General features: G+C 36.0%; 1 protein-coding gene across 2 annotated transcripts in view; it reads left to right on the forward strand.

Annotated features, from left to right (window-relative positions):
• The window catches only part of LOC106711452 (homeotic protein proboscipedia), a 39,323-nt gene extending 17,933 nt beyond the window's left edge, over positions 1-21,390 (forward strand). For both annotated transcript variants that reach the window (XM_014503766.2, XM_045679255.1), the window contains exons 3-4: positions 19,565-19,707; positions 19,850-21,390. In XM_014503766.2, the coding sequence (XP_014359252.2) occupies positions 19,565-19,707; positions 19,850-21,241 (1,535 nt within the window). In that variant the 3' untranslated portion in view covers positions 21,242-21,390. The remainder of the gene's footprint in view (positions 1-19,564; positions 19,708-19,849) is intronic.
• The last annotated feature ends 493 nt before the right edge of the window (positions 21,391-21,883 follow it).

Raw genomic sequence — 21,883 nt, forward strand, 5'->3', positions numbered from 1 at the left:
ACTTTGACACACTTAAGCATATTAATTTTTATACGCTATTATATGATAAGCTAGATTAAGTTACCCATACCCTTAAACGTGGATGACTTAAAGGATTATTATTTGAAAGATATTGAAAGGTTTTTCAGATAGTTTCAATTTTATAAGCACAAAATATAGATGCATATTAAATAATTCGCAAGAAAAAATTAATTATTTATCAACAAAATCGTTCATTTGTGCAATTATCCTCACAAAATTCTTCTTTTAATTGTTTCCAATCGATTTCGTTTTCATTCTCTTTTCAGTCTTACGATTGCATTTGTTTTGTTTATCACAGCTTAAGTAACTTTATATGTAAAGTACTATCGTATAATTCTGGGAACTTGCAAGTTTAAGCCTATTCAGAGCAATGCGGGGTACACAATCAAACGACAGAAATGTCGCACGGAAATAAATGTTGGGAAGGAGGGTAGATACGGCTAAGTGAGTGCACGCAAATGTTACCGGCTCTTTGGAGACCTCTCAATCGGATGTAGGGCTACATAAATAAAGTCGGATGAAGGTGTTTCTTATCAAACGTTTCACCTTACTGTCAGTGATATTTTTATGTAGTAAATTTAATGCGAAATTCATATAGGTAATATCCTTAAAATTTTAAAACTAACATTTTGTATTCAAAACAGATAATCACATACAATATCTATTCTAATATAATAATAAGGAAATATTTGATTGTTTGTTTTGAATAGGCTCCGAAACTACTGAATCGATTTGAATAATTTTTTCACTGTTGAGAAGCTACACTGTCACCGGTAGACATAGGCTATATTTATTACTAGTTATTTTATCAATTCCGAGCCAACGAAGTCGCGGGCAAGTGCTAGTAAGTCTATGGATTGACTATGGAAGCAAAGATTTTGTAACAATTGTTTCTACGAGAACAACATCAATGACAAACCTAAAAATGTGATTCATCATTATATTGTGTACTGACACTATTTTATTTAAATTGTTTTTAATTTAATTTATTTAAACGATATATCTAAAAAAAAACAAAGGAAATCGTATTTTCATTTGAAAATGCAGAAAGTATCTAATTCATCTAAAACGCGAGCTTTGAGCGCGGGCTGTTTATTGAACCGCGAAGCATTTGTAATCGTTTAATACCCCAGTTCTTTATCAGCGGTGGGGGAGGGTATTGCACCCCGAACCCCGGCCCCCGGACCTCAGCCGACTCTAATCTATAGCTTGATGAAATCTATCTGATCATCCTCCTGCTTACATTTAGATTAAATAAATACAATTTTATTTCTAGTAGTTTAATTTTAAACCACATCATATATGCTTTAAATGCATACTACGTTTTACATTTTTTTTTAAATACCGAATTTGATGAATATCATACTAACAATGACGTCTTTACTACTTTACTTTACTATATTTAGTCATTATTATCATTAACAAACTTAAATGAAAATACAAGTTTTGATATTTTCATAAAGTGCGAATATTTTCTCATAAAATTGGGCAGCCTAATGCTCGTAGCGTTATTTTCAATCAAATGGAAAAGGAACGAAACAAACTTAAATCAATTCTATAATTACATCATTTGCCTATCAGTTGACCATTACCGAAAATCGAATTCTACATTACAGCGTCCGAGACCGTCCTAACGGTTCGATTCAACGAAATAAAAACATCTTATCGATGCCCTGAAGTCCAAACTGCCAGCAACGCACTTAAAAGAACTCATAAATTCTTGCCTTTGCAAAAAAAAAAAACATTCGAAATCTTATCGTCTTCGATTTTTAAATAACGGTGCGCGATCGGTAGCTCAGTCGAGTACACGGTTTTTGTCACCAGTTCCGCTTTTTACGGGGGAAGGGAAAGGAGGTTTCTTTTCGACAATTTAGAGGCAAGCAGATAATAAAAGGGCCCTCTAACTGCTCCAATCGCACCCTAATGAAAACTTCAAATACTTCATTTCAGTATCAACAACTTCTATTTAGCTAGACACGTGATACTAATAGATAAAATTTTATCAATAGGAATTGTTAACGCTTACGCTAGAAGTCTGTTGTTGTTTTAAATTGTACAATTATTTTTATCATAAAGTTTGTTATGTTTTTCAAAAAGAACATCTGACAATAAGTAAAAATATAGCAACAGGCTAAGTTTAGTTTAACAACAAATAGCTCGGGAGACACAAAAGGTATCTCCGTACAGGTATCACGATGTGAAACCAAGGTAATTAAAAAAATGTAACAATAAAAATCTATATAGTACTCATACATCATGGATATTTTTAATTTCGACATACCTTTGTATGGTGATCTTGTTGGCCAGCACTTGACCCAGTTATACAAGAGCGTGAGCAAATCGAAAATCGATATGGCAACGACCTCCTGCCGCCACCACCGCTGACGCCTCAACTCCCGCGCTTACCATCCTTGCTTACCTTGCACCTCTTTGTCTACATACGTCTGCTAAGCTATTGGTACTAGTCCAGGGTTATTAGACTTAAACAAAGAAACCATATGTTGAAACAAATAACAAAATAATAAAACCTTGAAGTTTTTATCCATCTATGGAACAGTATTTGTGTAAAAACGGGTTGATAATTCTTATAATTCTCACTCTCTATCTTTATTAACATTACGTACCTAGTTTTCATAAACGGTTTTGTTGTTTTTTTATCATAATTATTTAGATAGAAGATTAATTTATTTTTCCATTCCGCTACTTCAATTAGATTAATGGAAAATGTAACTGACATTTTGTGTAAATTGTAATATTACAATTGTCATTCCTTCTTTTTAAATATAGTTAATTTTGAAATAAGAATTTTTGAACAAATAAAGAAAACATAGTCATATTTATTGATGATAATTTTGTGTGCGTCACGGACGTAGTTTTTGTGACGACGGTTATTCCCCTCGTCCACGTGGCGGACCTTAATTGCTCAGCTGGGACGATACGTCGACGTATTGTTTTTAACTAAACTAAGTACTCATTATAATACATAATGCTATTTGTATGATACATGATAGTTTTAGATATGCATTATTTCATTCAGTAAATAAAACTAACAATTATTGTAACAATGGCATGTGTGTTCGTTGTCTAATCTTAAATTCCTTCACAATATTTGGACGTAAGATAACGCCATTTAAGTCCTTAAAACTTACTTTGGCGTCATGAACGTGTTGACTGTAAAAGCTTTTTATGAGAACAAAATTTGTCATCGATCAAGAAATGTTATAGACCAAAATGTTAAAATGCAAAGTAAGATCTTTACTATCACATTTTCCACACCGCCACCAACATTCTGAGTCTCAAACTTTACCAACCGCCGAGAAAATTAACGCACAACCGCCATATTGAGATTGTTTCAACTCGGAAATTATGTACAGGCGAGCACATGTCCTTTCTCGGAACCCGCCAACTTCCATGCGTATTCGAATTCCTGTATGGAGTAGAAATACGGCTTTATAGGAGTAAAATCATACTTTCTCCGTAAGGGGCGCGCGGGGTCCGCGGCACTAATGACCGCGGGAGGCGAGGAGCTGTCTATACTATAGCTGTGTACAGTCGGCACCACAAGCACGCTTTATATTGCGTTTAGCTCACCCACACTCCACCAACACTCACACACGCCTCTCCCTTCGAGAGCGCTTCGTTGTTTTTTTTTAGTTATTATTTCGACGTGCACTATTTTTTTGATGTGCAGTCTGGTCTACCTTGCGGCTAATTTTTATACAAAACGGAGGCTTCTTGTGTGATGTAAAACTTAATATCTCTTATATAAAACATAGCTTTTTGTTTTGATTTAGACTTCGAAATAACAAAACTAAATGAAGTTTGCTTTGAAAAAGCTAAGCTAAAACTATACAAGTTTTTACTTGGGATTATACTTTTATCATCCTGGTTCTGTCTTTGTCATCTTTGAGTTTGAGGCTTGAACCCTTTTTTTGAAGACAGAGATCATTTTACAAATGAGATTAAAAACCAGCCGGGTTTCCATTGATGTTGTAATAAATTGGTTGTGAGAACGTTGGCTTGTATTGAATTGTCTTCGTGACCAATTAGAAGGGCCTGTCGCGGTTTCGCAAGTCACGTTCGGGCGTGCATATGTTAGAAGTCGGCTTCCGTGCGGAACGCTGACTCACTGGACCTGTGTCAAATCTCAATGGACACGAGCCGGCCTTCTGTTTGCCATGTGTATACTGAACAATTATTATTTTATAAGTCTTTATCACAAATCATATATGGCTTAATTTCAAGCTCAACATATTAAATGAGGAATGACTGATAAGACAAAAATATCAGCTTCGAATAGATGTACGTACTGGTCATACTAAGGAAGTATGTTTAGAAATTTCTAGGACGTAGATTGCAATTGTTTGTCGAGCAAAGTAATTGCAAATGTAACAGTAAGCCTCCATTTGCATGTGCGCTTTTTAATCGCGCGCTAAAACAGCGTTCAAATAGAACAAATACATTTCCATGTATCTGTAGAAACTGATGGAACATAGAAATGCATTTGCCTGCATCGCGTTATAAAAGCGCTGTAGGAACGGTAGCGCTTTTAAAACTCGGCGCTTTTTTATGGCGTAGTGTTGCATTTTAAACGCTGAGAGAAGGAAACAAGAGTGATGCTGAAGCGTTCATCGCTCGAGGGCCGATAACGTCGAGTTTTAACGCGGCGTCAAAAAAGCGCTCGTGCGAATACGCTCTTAATCTGCTACCATTCTAAAGGAATCACACTTCAGCGCTACCTAAATTTCCCTCTATGGCTTTTGAATCCTCAATCCTAAGTCTAAGATTTATGCATTTGTGGTTCTACTTGGTACTACACCCTTCTTTTTAATAATAATTTACAAACATTAGATTGTAATTAGTGTTTGAATACATGAACATCGTCTGATGCTTGAATGTTTATTGGAATTCAATCGAGTGGAGAAGCAATTTAAAATTTTAGAATCTTTTTTTTAAATATCAAATTGTTTCCAATGCAAACGAATGACAAGGGAAGTGATATCTCGAACGTGTGACTGGCACCGCGCCAGACTTTGATGTCAATACTCGATGATTGAATTACACAACAAACAACTACTTTAAAATAGCACAAAAAAACTTCCCGCTCTATATGATATAATACTTTTTCGACTTTGTGACGATAAAAAGCACATTTTACATAAAATATGATGTTTATCTATTAAACGAATCTATACATGAAACATATCTATAGATTCATATTTCTTACGTTTTTTGATAACCAAACCTCAAAATTTCCACATTCGCAACGCCAAATATATATACAAAAAGAGGGCGAGTTTATATTAGTTAACTTCCTTGAACTACATTAAATTGTTCTGGTCTTTGATTTTAATAACATCTGGATCTTACTAAAATCAGACAAGATTGAAATTGATTAACACCATTTTAATTTAATTTCCTCTCTAGTGCAGACACCTACAAAAGAATAATTAATCCAATTGAATTATCATAAAATAATTAATTCTACAATAGTCATCTTTGATGCACTTGTAAAAATAACGCGACAAGTATGACATTTTCATTCACATTTAGTACGTACAGTTATTATGAAGAAGTACCAGTGTGGTTACAACTGCACATTACATTACTGTATAATAACACGACACTAGCTTATTATCAACGTGATGGAATAAATAAATACACAGACGTATGTAGTAAATCATCAGTTTTATTCATTTTTTTACGTACTTGTAAAAACAATTCTCGAGTATAAATATGATTTACTAAATCTATACTTGATTTTATCGTTAAATGTTATAAAAAAAAAAATCTTCCCGAGCTTATTATGAAGAAGTACGGATATTCATTCTGATTTATTAAATGTAATTAAAATATCTTTTAAAGAAAGTAGTTAGTTAAAAAAGTAAAAGATTGTAAAGTGAAAAAACTAACGTAGATTACTGAATTTTGCCAAAACTAACGAAGTCATATAGTATCTAAAACCAGCCAAAACAGAATTTGCATGACATAAAATCGAATAGAGTGTAAAATGCTTAACATATGATGCGTTATTCAAAAACGTTATTGGTATAACGCATCATCCATCAGTCGCGCGACCATCGGTGGGGTGGAAATATTGCATCGAGCAGGACGCTAGTATATATCAATGCAAGAGAGAAAAGGAAGGGAATAGAAGTATAGAATTTACATAATCTGCTCGGGCACTTTATCATAGAACCACGTGGCGGTGACTACTGCAGGGATTATATCGCCACTTCTTCTGCCGACTCGATTGCATCACGCTTTCAAGTTTTACCGAGCGTGTGTAATGTTTCAAATTACTTATATCCAAGGAAGAAAAAAGACTGTACATAAAAAGGAGGCCTAAGACGGATTAAAAGAAATAATAAAGCTAACAATTAGATTAAACGTTCAAAGGCCAAAATCGAAGGAGCGTAATGATTCAAGTTTTATACGAAATGATAAATATCACACCGACAGCCAGACTCGTCCAAAAAACGCTTAACTTGTCCCGGCTACAAAAGGAAAAAGCCAGCGTCTTCCGTTCGGCCGAGCCAAAGAAAAAATCTTCGCGAGGGATGCCGGGCCTTCCATTTATCATATTCCATATTCATTTATTCGTCAAGTTCTGGATTCATTTATTCGTCATGTCTTGATTTCGTCTCATTTATTATTAAAAATGAACTGTCCGGAGCACGCCACGGCTACGACATCAGGCCCGGACACTGTTTCAATCTTAGAATAATTTCATGCTGAATTAGGTCGTTGCACAGTCGTCGTTTTTACTACAGAACAGACACAAAAGATAAATTTAACTATAATCAAAATCAGAATAAATACAAGATAGACCTAAAACTTATCTATTAGGTATCTGCCACATACATATTGATAAAATCAAGAAAAAATCGCGAATTATTTGACACATTTAAGTCGATATAGAGGTCAGTGTTAGGGTCTAACAGCGCGTCACCGCTGACCCAGGGGTCCGGGATGATGGATAGCGACGCCTATCTGTAACGCAGTATATCAACCAAGCCACGATGAATACCATTTCACCTGGGTGTGTCTTAATTCACTATTATAGAATTTATTGGGCGAAAATATTTAAGGAATTTTCGCGTGAATTTTTTATTAATTAAATGTCAGTCCATTTAAGAGAGGTGAATAGGAATCTACTAAGCATACATCACTACTTAACATCAGATGAGATCATGTCAAGGTCTGACTTAATTATTGTAAAAATTACATTTAAAAATTCGGATTTTAATTATTATATAAAGAAAAATATCTGAGGATATGAGTAGGGGTCGAACTAAGAATATATTATATATGATCCATTTGTAGGCAATCTCGACAATAAAACGTCGGTCTTTGTGTTCGCTGTCGACGCGACGTAACGCGGCCATTCCGCCGACATAACAAATGAGGGCGCATTACGAGTGGCCCGCACAACATACGTCATAACATTTAAGTCCATGCAATGCTGGGACAGGTGATGTATGATTTTGCATGTAACGACATTATTCTGCTAATAGTTTAATGATTTCCATATTTGTTTACTTTTGCATATAAAAGACTCAAAGAAGTTTCGATTCTTCATTAGACAGTTATGAACATATTCTCATAGTGTAACTCTTTATTTTCTTACTCGTTTTTTACTCTCGCACCGAGTTTTGAAATCAAATCTTAGTGCGATACCGGTACATAAAAAATGGAACACGCGACAAGAAATTGTCATCGTGTAAATACTTTTAATCACTAATTCTCAATATCAAACTTACCTAGATATATATTAGAAAACATTTGTATTAGTTCAAGTCGGTCCAAGGTCAACGTTCAACACTTACATCACACTCCGTCTCGAAAACTTCAAACAAACGTAAAAAAAAACGCTAGTATCGAGAGCAGGGCTTTGATGGGCATCGCGGGGACCCGCCCCGGGCGCCGGCGCGACAGGAACAAATGACCCCTACGCATCATAATAAATAAAACAATTTGTTGTTAATTAGATTTCGTGAATTTAATTTTCATGCCGGTAATTGGTCGGTGGCCACAAAGAGCCGGCGCTCTATCGGTGATGGATGATCGAAAGGCGCCTTCGTACTATTTGCCTTCGACCGATCCAATGTAATTAGACGCTTCAGAAGTTTGCCCGCGCTGTCGACCATAGACATGTTACTGTTACCTGTTACTACACCTGTCATAGAAGAATACGCTAGTTTTGACAACTGAAAAAGACGAAGATGTCCACATGAAAATCTTACTAAGTTGTACTATAAATGCTAAAGTTTTTAAGAACAGATGAATGTATATTTGTTGTCAGATAACTCCAAGACGGTTGAACGGATCTAAATGAAATTTGGAATACAGATCGATTACTATGTGAAATTAACATACACCAAATCGTTGGCATTATTATTTCCTTTGTGGTGCCTGGAATTTGGTTATTGTATTTTAAATATTATATTATATTTTATTGTTATTCATTCACAATTCTTCAGTAAATGTAGAACTAAGCGAAAAACGAGGAGAACGAAATGACAAATTGGTATACGCTTGCATTTATATACTCGCTACAAAACGGCGTGGAGCGTAAACTTTAAAAAAAATAAACGCCGAAAAGAAAAAGTCTTGAAAAGTCACGGACGCTTAACTTTCTTCCCCCGTTTTATTTTCGTTCCCTCTTTGCAATCTGTTGTCTCTACTTCCCTCGCCCAGTTTAAAATAGCACCGTCCTGTTCTATTTAACTGATAAGTTACTTTCTTTTTTAAACTGCAGGAAAATCGAAGTCGTTCACTGGGCGAAATTAAATGCTGCGAGTCGCAGACACGAGTCATAAAAACAAAATATGCTGAACATTAATCATGTTATTTATATTTATTTTTGTTCTACTGTTGGTATTGTTTTATAATTGTTTGTTATGACTTTAATAATGATTACTTCTATTACCTACTGAATCTGATGAAAAGTCAAGACTTATTTAACAAATAGCCGTTGAGCAAATACGACAGTTAGTAAAATGACCATAAATACGATAACTTATATTTTTTCTAGCAATGAAATCAAGTGAAGCAGTGTTATAAGTTTTTATTTGCAAAGAGAGAAACGTTGCAGCAGAGGGGTGATAGTTGCAACCTCACCATGCCTCGAGTATAGTTAGCAAATAAAGAACACTCCTAGATATATTAAGATTTTGTGCCCATCGCATACTCTATGAAACATTTACTTAATGCACCACAGGACAGTTCCTACAAACCATAATATAGTTCCAACAAAGAATAATACTAGGTAATCTTTTAAGAGCTATAAAAAATGTACACTCTTGTTCTAATCTTACTTGGCAATTTTGCAATTTCACAAATTCACTAAAACTAAACTAAACTTGAACTAAAAAGTTAAATCGCATGAAAGATTTCTTCTACTCATCTGTCATACTGATGTAAATAAATGTTAGTATACATTTTTGATAATGTATTTTATAAACCATGTCGTCTTTTGCATGTGACTGTACCGCGATGCAAATGTAACGGGCTGCCTCGTCACCGCGAGGGCAGAGCCGTTTCTTTGAATAAATTGCTAGCCAAAGCCAGATCCCGAATGCCGCAATTCGCTTTTACCGGGAAGCATTCTTCCTACGACTACCATCATTTTCATCGCACACCTGGATTTCCCGCTACTAACTATCACACAGCAAAAAACCAATAATATCCAACACTCACCTTAGGCTTTCTTACAACAGATCATTACTCCACAAATATCGAGATCGAGGTGAAAGTCCATATCTCTTTGCATCTTTTGCGATCGTACAACGGTATACTTCGTATTTATTATGCGTTAGCGTTACATATATGTATGACATCCTAGATATCAGTACCAGGACTTATCATTGCGAATCAATAAAGACTATCACCGGATCGTTTAATACTCTCTCTTTAGATTCCACAGAATTCGTCAAAAGTTATAAATTTCAATGAAATTATATAAAAGTAATTATGTATTGCATTCAGATATTGTAGCTTTAGGTTATTCTTAAAGTCGGGTTTTTAATTTCTGAATTTACTCATCTAACAATTTTTTTATATTTATTACCTATGTAATGAACCTCTGAACCTATCTATCTGATGTTGTGAATGTTTCCATAGCTTACGCAAAAACTTGTAGAACAAAACCGTCGGAGCAACGATGAGTCGCGTCGGATATCGATATGAGTGACTTGCAGTTAGTGCCCTTTTGTCAAAACAGGGACGATGTTATGCACAACTAACCCAAGTTGTGCTCCCCCAACCGAGGACAAGGATTTACTTAGCAAATATTGTCATCGCTTATGTTACATCTACGTTATCATTTCATTAAGTGACAGGTTTTCGATGAAACTGATTATCTATATACCTAACTTTTACGCAGATTAAGTTTAAGCAAATTGTGCAAAGATTTTTTAAATCTCCATTATAGATTTTTAAGTCTACTTTGTGGCTTTATATTATGACGACGAATCTATCTAAGAATAACCTAGCACAAGCCTTAGAGCTTAGTTGGAATGGTACAAGCAATATTATTAAATTAACAAAAATCTGCTAATATTAAAAAAAATGCGAATTTGCGACCACAGTATCCGCTTCTCCTTGTATTTTTATTTTTAAAATGTTATTAGGCGTGCTAAAACATTATTTAAATATATTCGTGTAACTTTGATACTAACATAAAGTTAGTATCAAACTAGTGTTATAAAGTTGACACCATAAACTTGGCCAGTAAAATGTCCCTCTTCGCATTGAGGCGGTAAATCTTATCAGGCGACAGTAAACGGGCCAAGCGGACAAAAGTTGGAGCGGCCACAAAACCCGGCAAATTGCCGCGGGAATGTCCATAAACAAGTGAACGAAGCGCGTACGGAATATTCAGGAGCAAAGTTGTCCACTCTGAGTCCAGTGTATAGGCAACACTTGCATGTAACTGCCGGACTTCGGACGTATACGTCACCGTGCATTGTCCCCTTAATGAAGCCCCTTGCTAGTTTGCGATGGCCTAACTTATTGTTATCTGAGCGCGTTATGATTGCCACTTTAACTGTTCTCGGCCTCCTCACACTTTGATAAGTTTGTCCATTATAAAGTTAGATGGAGATAGATAATGCTGTACGCTATGTATAACTACTGTATAAATTAAAACTATTAGAGCAACTTGCGGACCTCTTGCGTAACGATATTTTCATGATATGATAAGTTTATAAGCAATAATGATCAAAAGACTGTGCTTCTGCAACCTTGATAAGATTTTTTGTTTAATCTCTATATTTTGACTGCATCAGTCTTACATTCTTTAGATATGAAAGCTTATAGAGATGTATGGAAGAGTAGTACATACTGTGCCGACCCTCCGTAGGGGGAAAGGGCAGGATAATGATGATCAGTCTAACATTCTTTGAGCGATATTCGGTAAAGTAAATGATTACCTTAAAGGTATTTTATATCTCTAAAATTCTTTTGGTGCTCTTATAACAAATCCTTATGACAATTACAGCTTTATTTATTTTTCATTATCTCTATTTTGGTAATATATGATGGAATGTTTAAATTTTTTGTCTAGCAACATGTTTTGTTAATAATACAAGGTTCATTCTTGTTCACATGGTGTTCAGTGAGTGACAGACCGGTCGTGTTTGTCGCCCGCGTCTCTCAACACGACGTCCGACGACACTACTTTGGCGGATACGTCTCTACATTTAGACATCTATCTTCAGCACTGTCTCTATATAAATATAAATTAATACTGTCGATTGCCATCGCAATACTAGGTATTTTTATCTCTCATTTCCTATGCCAATGTTTTTCTTGATTTCATATATATTTTAATGATTATTCATACCTAAACATATTGATACCTAAACATAGCATGATATGCCTGATGTAAATTATTACAAGTAATTATGATTGTATACTGTAAAAAAAAGTTCCATAAAATTCCACTTCAATTGACTAAATCTGTTTGGTATTTTCTTCCAAAGTTGTAGAAAATAAAACGTTGCATACCGACGATTGTAAAGACTTCCGTTTGCCGGAGCTCGCCGCCGACCGATCGGCTGGTTTCTTTTCATCTGTAACCTGTGAATGAGGCTAATGACGACCGACTATGGTCACCAGGTCAATCTACTTATTCAGGATAGTTTCAATTTTATAATATTGAAATTCACCTTAACCCCACTAGTCGTATATTTCAAATTAAAAAAAGCATTTATTATACTATTATAATAGTAGTTCACCTGCAGCAATAATATTCCCTCGTTACGAACGAAGATAACAAAAAACAGGTGCATAAAAGGAATAACCTAACTTAGTCATCGCTTTTAACTATTTACCAATGTAATTTATTTTCCTATCTATAATAAAAAAAGTCAGATTGAAAAAATTATGGTGCACACACATTTACCCGGTACCTACAAACGGTCATTCATCAAGACTGTCAACGACATCTATTGACAGCCATCTTCAACTGTAAGTCGAAACGGAATTTATTAAGCGTTTTTCTTTTGTATTATGCAAAGTTTAATAGTTTGCAATAAGTTTGTAGATAAATTTAGAATTTTAACAATTTATCTGAACATCGATGTTAGATTCTAGAATACATTTCCTAAGTACCATTTAGTTTCTAAAAACATAATATCAAAATACTTTTCATATCAACCAGTATAGGAATAAACAATATTGACATCATTTGGTCACTTACCAGTCAAACTCTAGTGAATGCTTAAGAAAAAATAACTATTATAATTATATTAGTCATTGTGGCAGCTCCGCGGTGGGCAGCAGAGTTGCCGAAAAAAAACTAACAATCCTGAGCCGAATTCAAATGAAGAATGAGTCTCATATGAAAACGAAATGACAGGATGAAAGGATAAGAAAGAAGCACAATAGAGGTAGCGGCTACCGAGCTGCAATCCCAAACACGAAGTAACCTTGCAATATATTAAAGCTGCTTTGTTTATTAATGAACATTAACTGCCACACAGAAACATATTTAGATTGGATTTTATATGAGAAGTCGCCACTAAGGGACTGCTTGTTAGATTTTAAAACCAACCCATAATGCTATATCAAAGATGGTATTGTTAAAACATTGTCGAATTTTGGTTATAAAATTCAAAATACAATATAAAACGTTTTTATAGACCTAGCGGCCAAACACCATGACATAAAATATGTTCGACATTCAAAACTGTGACCTTATCTCGTAAAAAACGGCAATTACAAGCTACCCTCGCTATCAGTACGAGTGAACTCCGCTAAGAAGCAACGGGGCAATGAAATTAAAAATATGTCTTAAGGGCAATTAGCTTTAACTTTTACAGTAAGTGCCCTATCTGGCCACGAGGGGGCCTTCGCCTTTCAATTGCGGGAACGCCAGCTTTCCTTTCGCTGAGTTTTATGAACTCACCGCACCACGCCGTTTTAAAGAGTTCACTTACTCTTGTTTTATCTTAATACTTTGAATTGCAATTAATTTGTTTAATGTACTACTGTTTATTAATTTCTAATGCCATCTTAAAGACTCGTCATAGCCCTAACTTTATATTAGAGTGTAGAACAATAGTAACAGCGGTAGACGCCAGCAACAACAATTCTGCGTTGCCATTGATGGGTGTGCGTGCCGGAGGCCTAATTTTAGTCCTCATCCACTTCCCATCCTTTTCTTATAAGGAGAGGATGGAAAGGGGAAGTGGATTTTACGTAGAAGGGGATGCATAGGAAGGGTTGATATTCTTTTTCTATGAGTCCGTCCTGCGTCGATTAAACTTAGGCAACGCTTCTGCAATTCCGCTTCGCTATTTCGGAGAATTCAGGAGGCCGCTCGCTCGTTTACCACCTTATGAAAAAAAAAGAACACTTTAGGATTCTTCGGACAACATGAGAGAACGTTGAATCAAAACAATTCAATTTGTTTCTTGCTGTATAATTTGTCAGTAAATAAAATTCCTTTCATAGTATCAGTAAAAGTTTGCTGAACAAAACAAAAGAAGTAAGTGGACAATCATGCCGCGTCGTGCTCTAGGTAAAAATTTAAACACGCTTCTTGGGAGCGAATTGACGGAGTGTTTTACAATAAATTTCCATTTAAAAAGCCACAAGCTGGCGAGGGGAGGGAAGGAGAGGTCGCGGGCGGAGGGCGCAGCTTCCGCCGCTTTTTTCCTTCATTTCCTTAAGGCCGCGTGGCTAGGGCGCGCCGCCCGCCCCGCGATCGAATTAAACGCTCGCCTCTTCTCTATTTACAAATGTACAGTTAAAAAAATTATATAAACATGAACAGTTAAAATATGTGAACAATTTTAAGTATGATTCAAATGTTTAAACTTACACGTCTTTTGCACTGTGGTCAAATTATTCAACATCTAGCTTTTTTAATAACAAGTTAAGACTTCAATCTTATTTAATTCTGAACATAGATAGACCTCTTTTCTTACTCGTATCTCTAACATAATTGTTACTAAAAAAATGTTTAAGTATGTAATTTCGATAGAATAAAACATATATTTAAATGTTCTAAATTGACAAGCAAAGCCAGTAGGGAGTTCATAGCCGCGGAGGTGATAGTAAACGTCGTATAAAATATCGGCGGGATAATAATTAAAAGAAGCGATAATGTCCCCAGCGCGGTGAAAAACGAGCGCGCCATCCTTTTTATTTGATAAATAAAATTTATTTCCCAGCGCCCATGCCTTCCCCGCTTCTTTGTGGCTTTTAGCTTCCTATAACCGCTATTCTTTGTTTTAAAACCGCTTAACAAATATTATAATATGACTTTAAAGGAAATTTTCTCATAAGTTCCTCTTCATTTTGAACTCAAAATATATTTTATTATTGTATAAATTCTGGTGATAAAATAACTTTCCCAATATTAGTCACCATTCTCATTTCTTTACAACAAGCTTCAGTAAGAACAAATTAACTGTAAACTGACCAAGGAAGAGATATAGATGTTGAAGTGAAATTATAAATGAAACTTGGCATATAAACATTAAGAAAGAACGTACATGATATCTTTCCCCTGCATCACCTGTCGTCTAGTAACTAATGAATAGAAGAGATCTCGTAAACAGCGCGTTTTCAAGCAGACGTCTTCATGCGATACTGCGCCCCTCAACTATTAACCTTCCCTCCGCCGCCGCTCTCTCCGGGGATCGCGTTAGGGCTAACATTTTTTAATGAGAAAGATTTGCGAACGACCCCACCATACTTAAAGAAATTTGTCTTATTATAAAATCGGTTATGAATATTATTTCTAGCGTCGATATATCGCAACTAATTTGTAAAACGTTTGAATGTTTTTTTTTTCGATTTAATTCTACCTACAGAAGTTAAGAGCAATGGTGAAATAAGATATTAAGTTTAAAAAGACGTAAAACATAATAAATCTAAAGTATTTAACATGGGTACTTAAAAGTTATCTATTAATATTTTCTAGACATTATTCAAAAAAATTATAATCTGTTGATAAAATATACGAACTAAAGAAGCATGGTAACCCTAAAACGCACCGCTTTAACTGCGCACTAAATATTCTCCCGGCGACAATTGCGATTATGAAAAGTGCACCGTTATTTATATCCTACGCCGTTTATTTTTTGTCGCCCCTTTCAAGGGCAATTAAATACCGCCAGTCTTAAAGCACTTTGCATATTCCAAGGAGTCAAAGCTTTATTATCAACTCCCTAATAAAGATAGAAAAGGTCGACGTTATAATTTTTAAGGCATTTCGTACTGTCTTTAACGAACTACGGCGAAGTTTTTATTTAAAATCAGAATATCCATTTTTAGAATAGCCAGTTATTAAATTCTATAATGCCTTTTTGAATTGCTCAATTTCATAGCCACAAACAAACAAAACCGATTTTTTTTGTAGTACTGATAATGCTATCTTGTGTCAGATTCTGATAGCGTCTCCCCTCTGAGATCTAAGCAACAAGCACCCGTTCCCAAATTGAACCGCCTCAGATCTGTCTTCAGTAATCCATGCTTATAATTGATGTGACAATGTCAAATAGGCCCCCAATTCGGCTAATCGGAAAAATACAAATCTGTCTGCTTATGATCGATTGAAGTGTCTTCGAGGTTATAGTCTAATGGTACATTTAACTTATTTGCTACATTTCTTTTTTATACTATGAGAACAAAACAAACTAAGGACATAAAGGTCTCAGGTTCGTGGGATATTTTACTAGGGTACAAAAATAGTTATATTAGTAAAACATAAAAATCAAGTTATAATGATTAATGAGGTCTATCGATACTAAATTATTTTATCAAATTATTTTCTTACCCATTATTTAGGCATATTTTGGGAGGAAAGCTTGAAAAAATAAAAATGGTTTTATTCCGATGTTTACTTGTTTGAGAGGACGTTATTGTGAGTTACAATAGCCGATATAACTATAACCTAATATTACTATTTCACATCATTACGTTTCGTACAAAGCTCTAAACGAGAATGGAACGAGATATGGCGGAAAAATTTACTTTTTTCGCTCTTGAAATATTGGATTTTTACATTTATGCCTTTCACACCTCATAACGTAATATTTCTTGCCGTTTCCCCCTTTGATAACTTTTCTGTTGCAGTGGCAACATTCAAAATAAATGTTTGGCAGTTTATCATAAGAAGTCGGCACATAGAGTTAGGTACTGAGAGGTACACGCTTTTTGCTGTAGTAAGGTATCTCCTTTATAGGGTTAACATTGAAGTGCTTAGGTAACTTTTGTAATCTGTAGTAATTGAATATTACCACTCATCAGCGCGATTAGATGTTTGAATATAGAAGAAAGGAAAATAATCTTGGTTAGATTTTACAAAATTTTAATCCACGACCTTATTTTTCTTTCATTAGCATCTTTTCTCATTTGTTTTAACTATCAATTGCTACTTTAACTTTTTTTATCCTAAAACATTGTATCAAAATCAAAGAGTAAACAAGCAAATTAATTAAAGACCTAAAGCGAACGTTACCTCGAGAGGTCGACAGGAATAATGTGACCGCAGCATTTAGCGAGGGGCATCGAACGTACTCTAATGGCATCCAACCGCCAACTGGCCACCGCATTAATCCTTTACCGGCTCAAGATTAATTATTCAAACTTGGTCCGGGCCTCGTTTCGCACACGTCCTTCGCAAATTGTTTACAACTACGACGTATCGCGTCGACTAAATAATCATCGCCTCTTTAACTTTAACGTCTTAACTCTAACTCTACGAATTATGTATAAAGTAAAATCAAGTCCAATAACATATTGGTGTAGAATAATTATAATTGACTCATTTGTTTTCCAACTTGATAATATGAGTTCAACAAAATAGTACAATTATTAGAATCCAAACACCTTATATACGAGTATCTCAGTAGTGTAAAAATATTGACTAACCTTAACGACCTGTTTATAAGGTTGCCTACAAATAAGAAGTGAGTTTGATAAAAAAGTAATAGTCACAACCTTTCTTAAAATAAAAAATACTATTTATTACGGTTAACAATATAGTGTTCTATTATTTAATTGAATAAAACAAGGGTAACCGTGCGATATGATCAAATGAAGTGCGGACAAGGCGACTCCTGACTTGACCGATGTAAGTGACCCTAATCCGCAGTAAATCTTCGCCGCTGCTTACCCCGGCTGCTAGAGGGTTAAACGAGCACACATCGTTCTACAACCATTTATTACCCCACTTGTTTTATATCTGTACAAGGGTTTGTATTAATATTTTAAAACGTCGCGAGACCCTTTTGTGTAACTTAGCTAAAGCGGATGTTAAAATCTGTTTGTTACTCAATTGTTTATTCAACTTTTTATAGACAATGTATTCCATTCCATTATACCCAGTGAAAATAATGTAAAGAATTACAACACAAAAAAGCTTGGACCACGCCTATGCGTTTCCAATATTTGTTGTTATTGTAACACACATCTGATGTGTCCTGACCATCAATTTTTTCAGGTGAAACTCTTCTTTATATATTATCCATAAATAATTTCTACATTCTTGAACTACTAATTTATTTTCTTACAACTCTTTTAACCAAAATTTCAAAATTCAATTGCACCATAATTCATTTTTCTAGCGTAGCAACCCTAGCAAAAGATAGTGTTGTTCAGTGATGCGTAAGGATAGCATATCGAGATAATGCGAACATTATACGCGGCACCTCTCAAGCTCGCATAATCGCCTCTCTTACTACGCTTACGCAAAAACACAAAGCCAACTTGCATCCCACATATTCATCATAGAAAGTACAGTTCGGTACAAAATATTATGGTGATATTGACCGAATATTTCAGTCACACCGTTAATATTTGACACAACATATAGAAATATATTTTGTACTATAGTTTAAGTACTTTTAAAATCTTTTTAGGAACGGGGATAAAAAAAATATTAATTTTCTTGAAAATTTCTTGACAACAGAAAAGATTGGAGGATGACGAACTTATTTACCTGTTTTTTAAAGATATAATTTAAATATAGACATAATGTCATCTTTAATTACCTTAAAAGTCTTTTCTCGACAACAGTACCCCCGAACTTATATTTAAAGGAGCTAACCAAGGGCTATCGCAATTTAGACTTCAGTTAACTGATGATGATTTAATGCAATGTTAACGTGTGTACGGTCGACAGTTATCATAATAGTTAGTAATTTTAGGTTACTAAGAAATCTATATTTTAATAACATAACACCGCTATTGGGTTAGATCTGTTCTTAAGAAATTTGAAAGTATATGGAGTGATCCCAATTTAAATGACATCCACTAAAGAATTCTTCACATATTATTAAAACAAACATTTAAGACAACTATGTATTCAGCACCATTACATCGTATGTTAGTTAATCGGGGCGGTAGAATGCAGCCGAGTGGAACCGAGACTCGTGTTTAGTTTGATTGACAGCAGCCCCCGGCCAATAGCGAATACGAAACTGACGAATTACGTCAATCAACCGCCGCCACCACCGAACTGACCGAGTTACCACAACATTCGTAGCAAAGCATTCTATCCCTTATCACGTCCAAATACGATACACCACAACTACTATAATTATACGAATGCACGATATACCGAGTACCCGCCACGCGAACGCTAACCCCCCATTATTCGCCGCCCTATTGTAATTTGAATTTCGAATTCCAATTCTTATTTGTGGTATAAAAAAAATAAAAAGTATACTGTTTCGACACAATGGCATCAAGGGCGGTTCTCTGACATGCGATCAAGTTATTACATTAAAGGAAAGCTTGCCCGCGACCGCCGCTGGCCTGTTATTTAAACTTTCCACGAATCATATAGTACAGAAAATTAAAATGAAGCATGACATTCAATATAGACTGCGATAAAGGAGACGATTATTGAAAACATTATTACATAATAGAAGATATTTTCAAAATCAACTATCTTTGTCCGGGCTTTACTAGTGTAGGTACTCTACGTGTAATAAAACTGGTCGTCACAAAATCTACTACACCTGTATGCTTACAAATTTTTATAATACGGTCTCGACTCATTATTATTATTTTTTTTCAGAAAATGGTTTGCCGCGGAGACTGCGTACAGCCTACACGAACACACAGCTGCTAGAGTTGGAAAAAGAATTCCATTTTAATAAATACCTATGTCGACCCCGACGTATTGAGATAGCAGCATCGCTGGACCTAACTGAGCGACAGGTATTTTATAACTAAAGTATCTAAGAATTTACTTCTTGAATTCCTGTTACCAATTCCAACTTAAATGTACAAGAGCTACCATAATTTATATAGCATGTAAATAAGACCGACCCCAACATTTAGTTTTAACTTTTTGTTTCAGGTGAAAGTATGGTTTCAAAATCGACGAATGAAACACAAACGTCAAACCCTTAGTAAAAGTGAAGACGGAGACGATAAGGATTCAACAACGTCCGAAGGTGGGAAAAGCTCAAAGGCACGGGACAAATTTCTCGACGACGACGGTCCGCTGTCGGGTAAAAAGAGTTGCCAGGGCTGTGAGCTACCGCCGGGCGCTTTGTGCTCGCCTACTGAAGATTTGCCGGAGCTCACGTCGCGAACGAGGAATAATAACACCCCTAGTGCGACAAATAATAACAGCTTTGCGAGTGACGGCGCTTCGAGCGTGGCTTCGTCGTCGTCTCTAGATAAACTTGCTGAAGATGACTCAAGAGATGCGCATCCAACTGCAACGCTCGCTCCAGTACCACGAAACTTGGCGAAACGAATAAAACAAGAAGCCAGAAAACGTTCACCTTCGTTGGATGCGACGGGTTGCAAAGTATCACCGTCTTCTTCGAAGGATGGTCTGGTAGCGCTCGGCGGAATGCCGGATGGCGGCAAATTCTCATCGGTAAGCTTAACGCCATCCTCAACACCTGGGACTCCTTCAGGCATACACCAAAGTCCTCTCGGTCATTACGCAAGACCATCGCCACCGAACGTCCCACCGGGAGCACCGCATCCTCAAGCTGTGCCTAATGCGATGCCCCCGTATGTAATACGTGGTAACGTACCACCCGGACAATTCGGACCACATGCAGACTTTCGAATGGATTCGAAGCAGTTTGGAAAGTTAGCTCAATACCCTCAGAGCAACAGATCCTTTGACGCCTACGGACCGGCACACCAGGGTGTCGATCAACACACTTATACGCGTAGTCAGCAGCACACTAGACCTCAAGAAGCTTCTCCGTCGACTAGAGTAAGCAACGGAGTCGGAAGACAGGCTTACCCACATGAAATGTATCAAAACTATGGTTACACTGCATATGGCAAGGAGCAAGCGACTTACGGTCATCCTGGCTATGAGCAGCCGCAGGGGTATCCCGGCGAGCACATGGCATACTCAAACAGTCACTACGGCTATCATTACCATGAGGGCGGGCAACACGAACACGCGCACGCTTACTACGGTGCAGAGGGACAGAAGAGTGCATCTAATGAATACGGTAGATGGAACGAAGCGGGTAACTACAGCCAGCAGGCGGCTGTCACTCCGGCGGCGTACGGCCCGGCGGGATCACAGCCACCCGCACCGACCGAGGCTTACCCCAGCGGGGGAGAATGCGCGGATGGCTACGGCTCCTTCCAGCAGTTCTACGAAGCGACGCACGGCTCGCAGGCGGCCGGGGAAAACTCCAATTCGTCGTCAGACTTTCATTTTTTGAGCAATCTTGCTAACGATTTTGCACCCGAATACTACACCATTTGAGATAAGGACTTCGCCGAGCAGGCGAGCGATCTATTTGTTTGAAGCTTCGAAATACGTTTAATGCAATTTTTCATCACAATGGGAAATTATTTCGAAAGAACTGTGGCGCCATAGGCGATATGGACATCTTCGTTTACTGTATCTTTGAACCGATCGACTTAAATATATTGTTACTATTTAATATATTCTAAGGGAATTTGTAACAAAATGTACATACTTATGAAATCTTAGCATATATACTTTCTAATAGATTACATAAAATATAAATATTTTTACTGATACGTACTCGATTATTACTAAGGTGCTGTTATCAAATAGACACCCGCCTTTAACAACAGGCTCTGGTTTTAATAAATAATGTAAATATGTAGGTATATACTGTTTCTTATTGTTTAATATGGCGAACAATCAGGTTACAATTACGCAATATCTTCTTAAAAGCTTGGTATAACAGTTTCCGCCGTCTGTTGACGTCTTACGTATCAACAACTTTAATACTCATGTAAATTTTATATTTAAAAAATAAACTTTACGTATCTTCCTCGACCTATCAAGTGTTCAAGTTAATAAAAATTGTATAAAATTGAATTTTAATTTTAAAAACTTATCTACTTATTAAAAAATGTTTAAAAAATTAAGGGA

Source organism: Papilio machaon, chromosome 9 (genome assembly GCF_912999745.1).
Source record: "Papilio machaon chromosome 9, ilPapMach1.1, whole genome shotgun sequence".
In the NCBI taxonomy this organism is placed as follows: Eukaryota; Metazoa; Arthropoda; class Insecta; order Lepidoptera; family Papilionidae; genus Papilio; species Papilio machaon.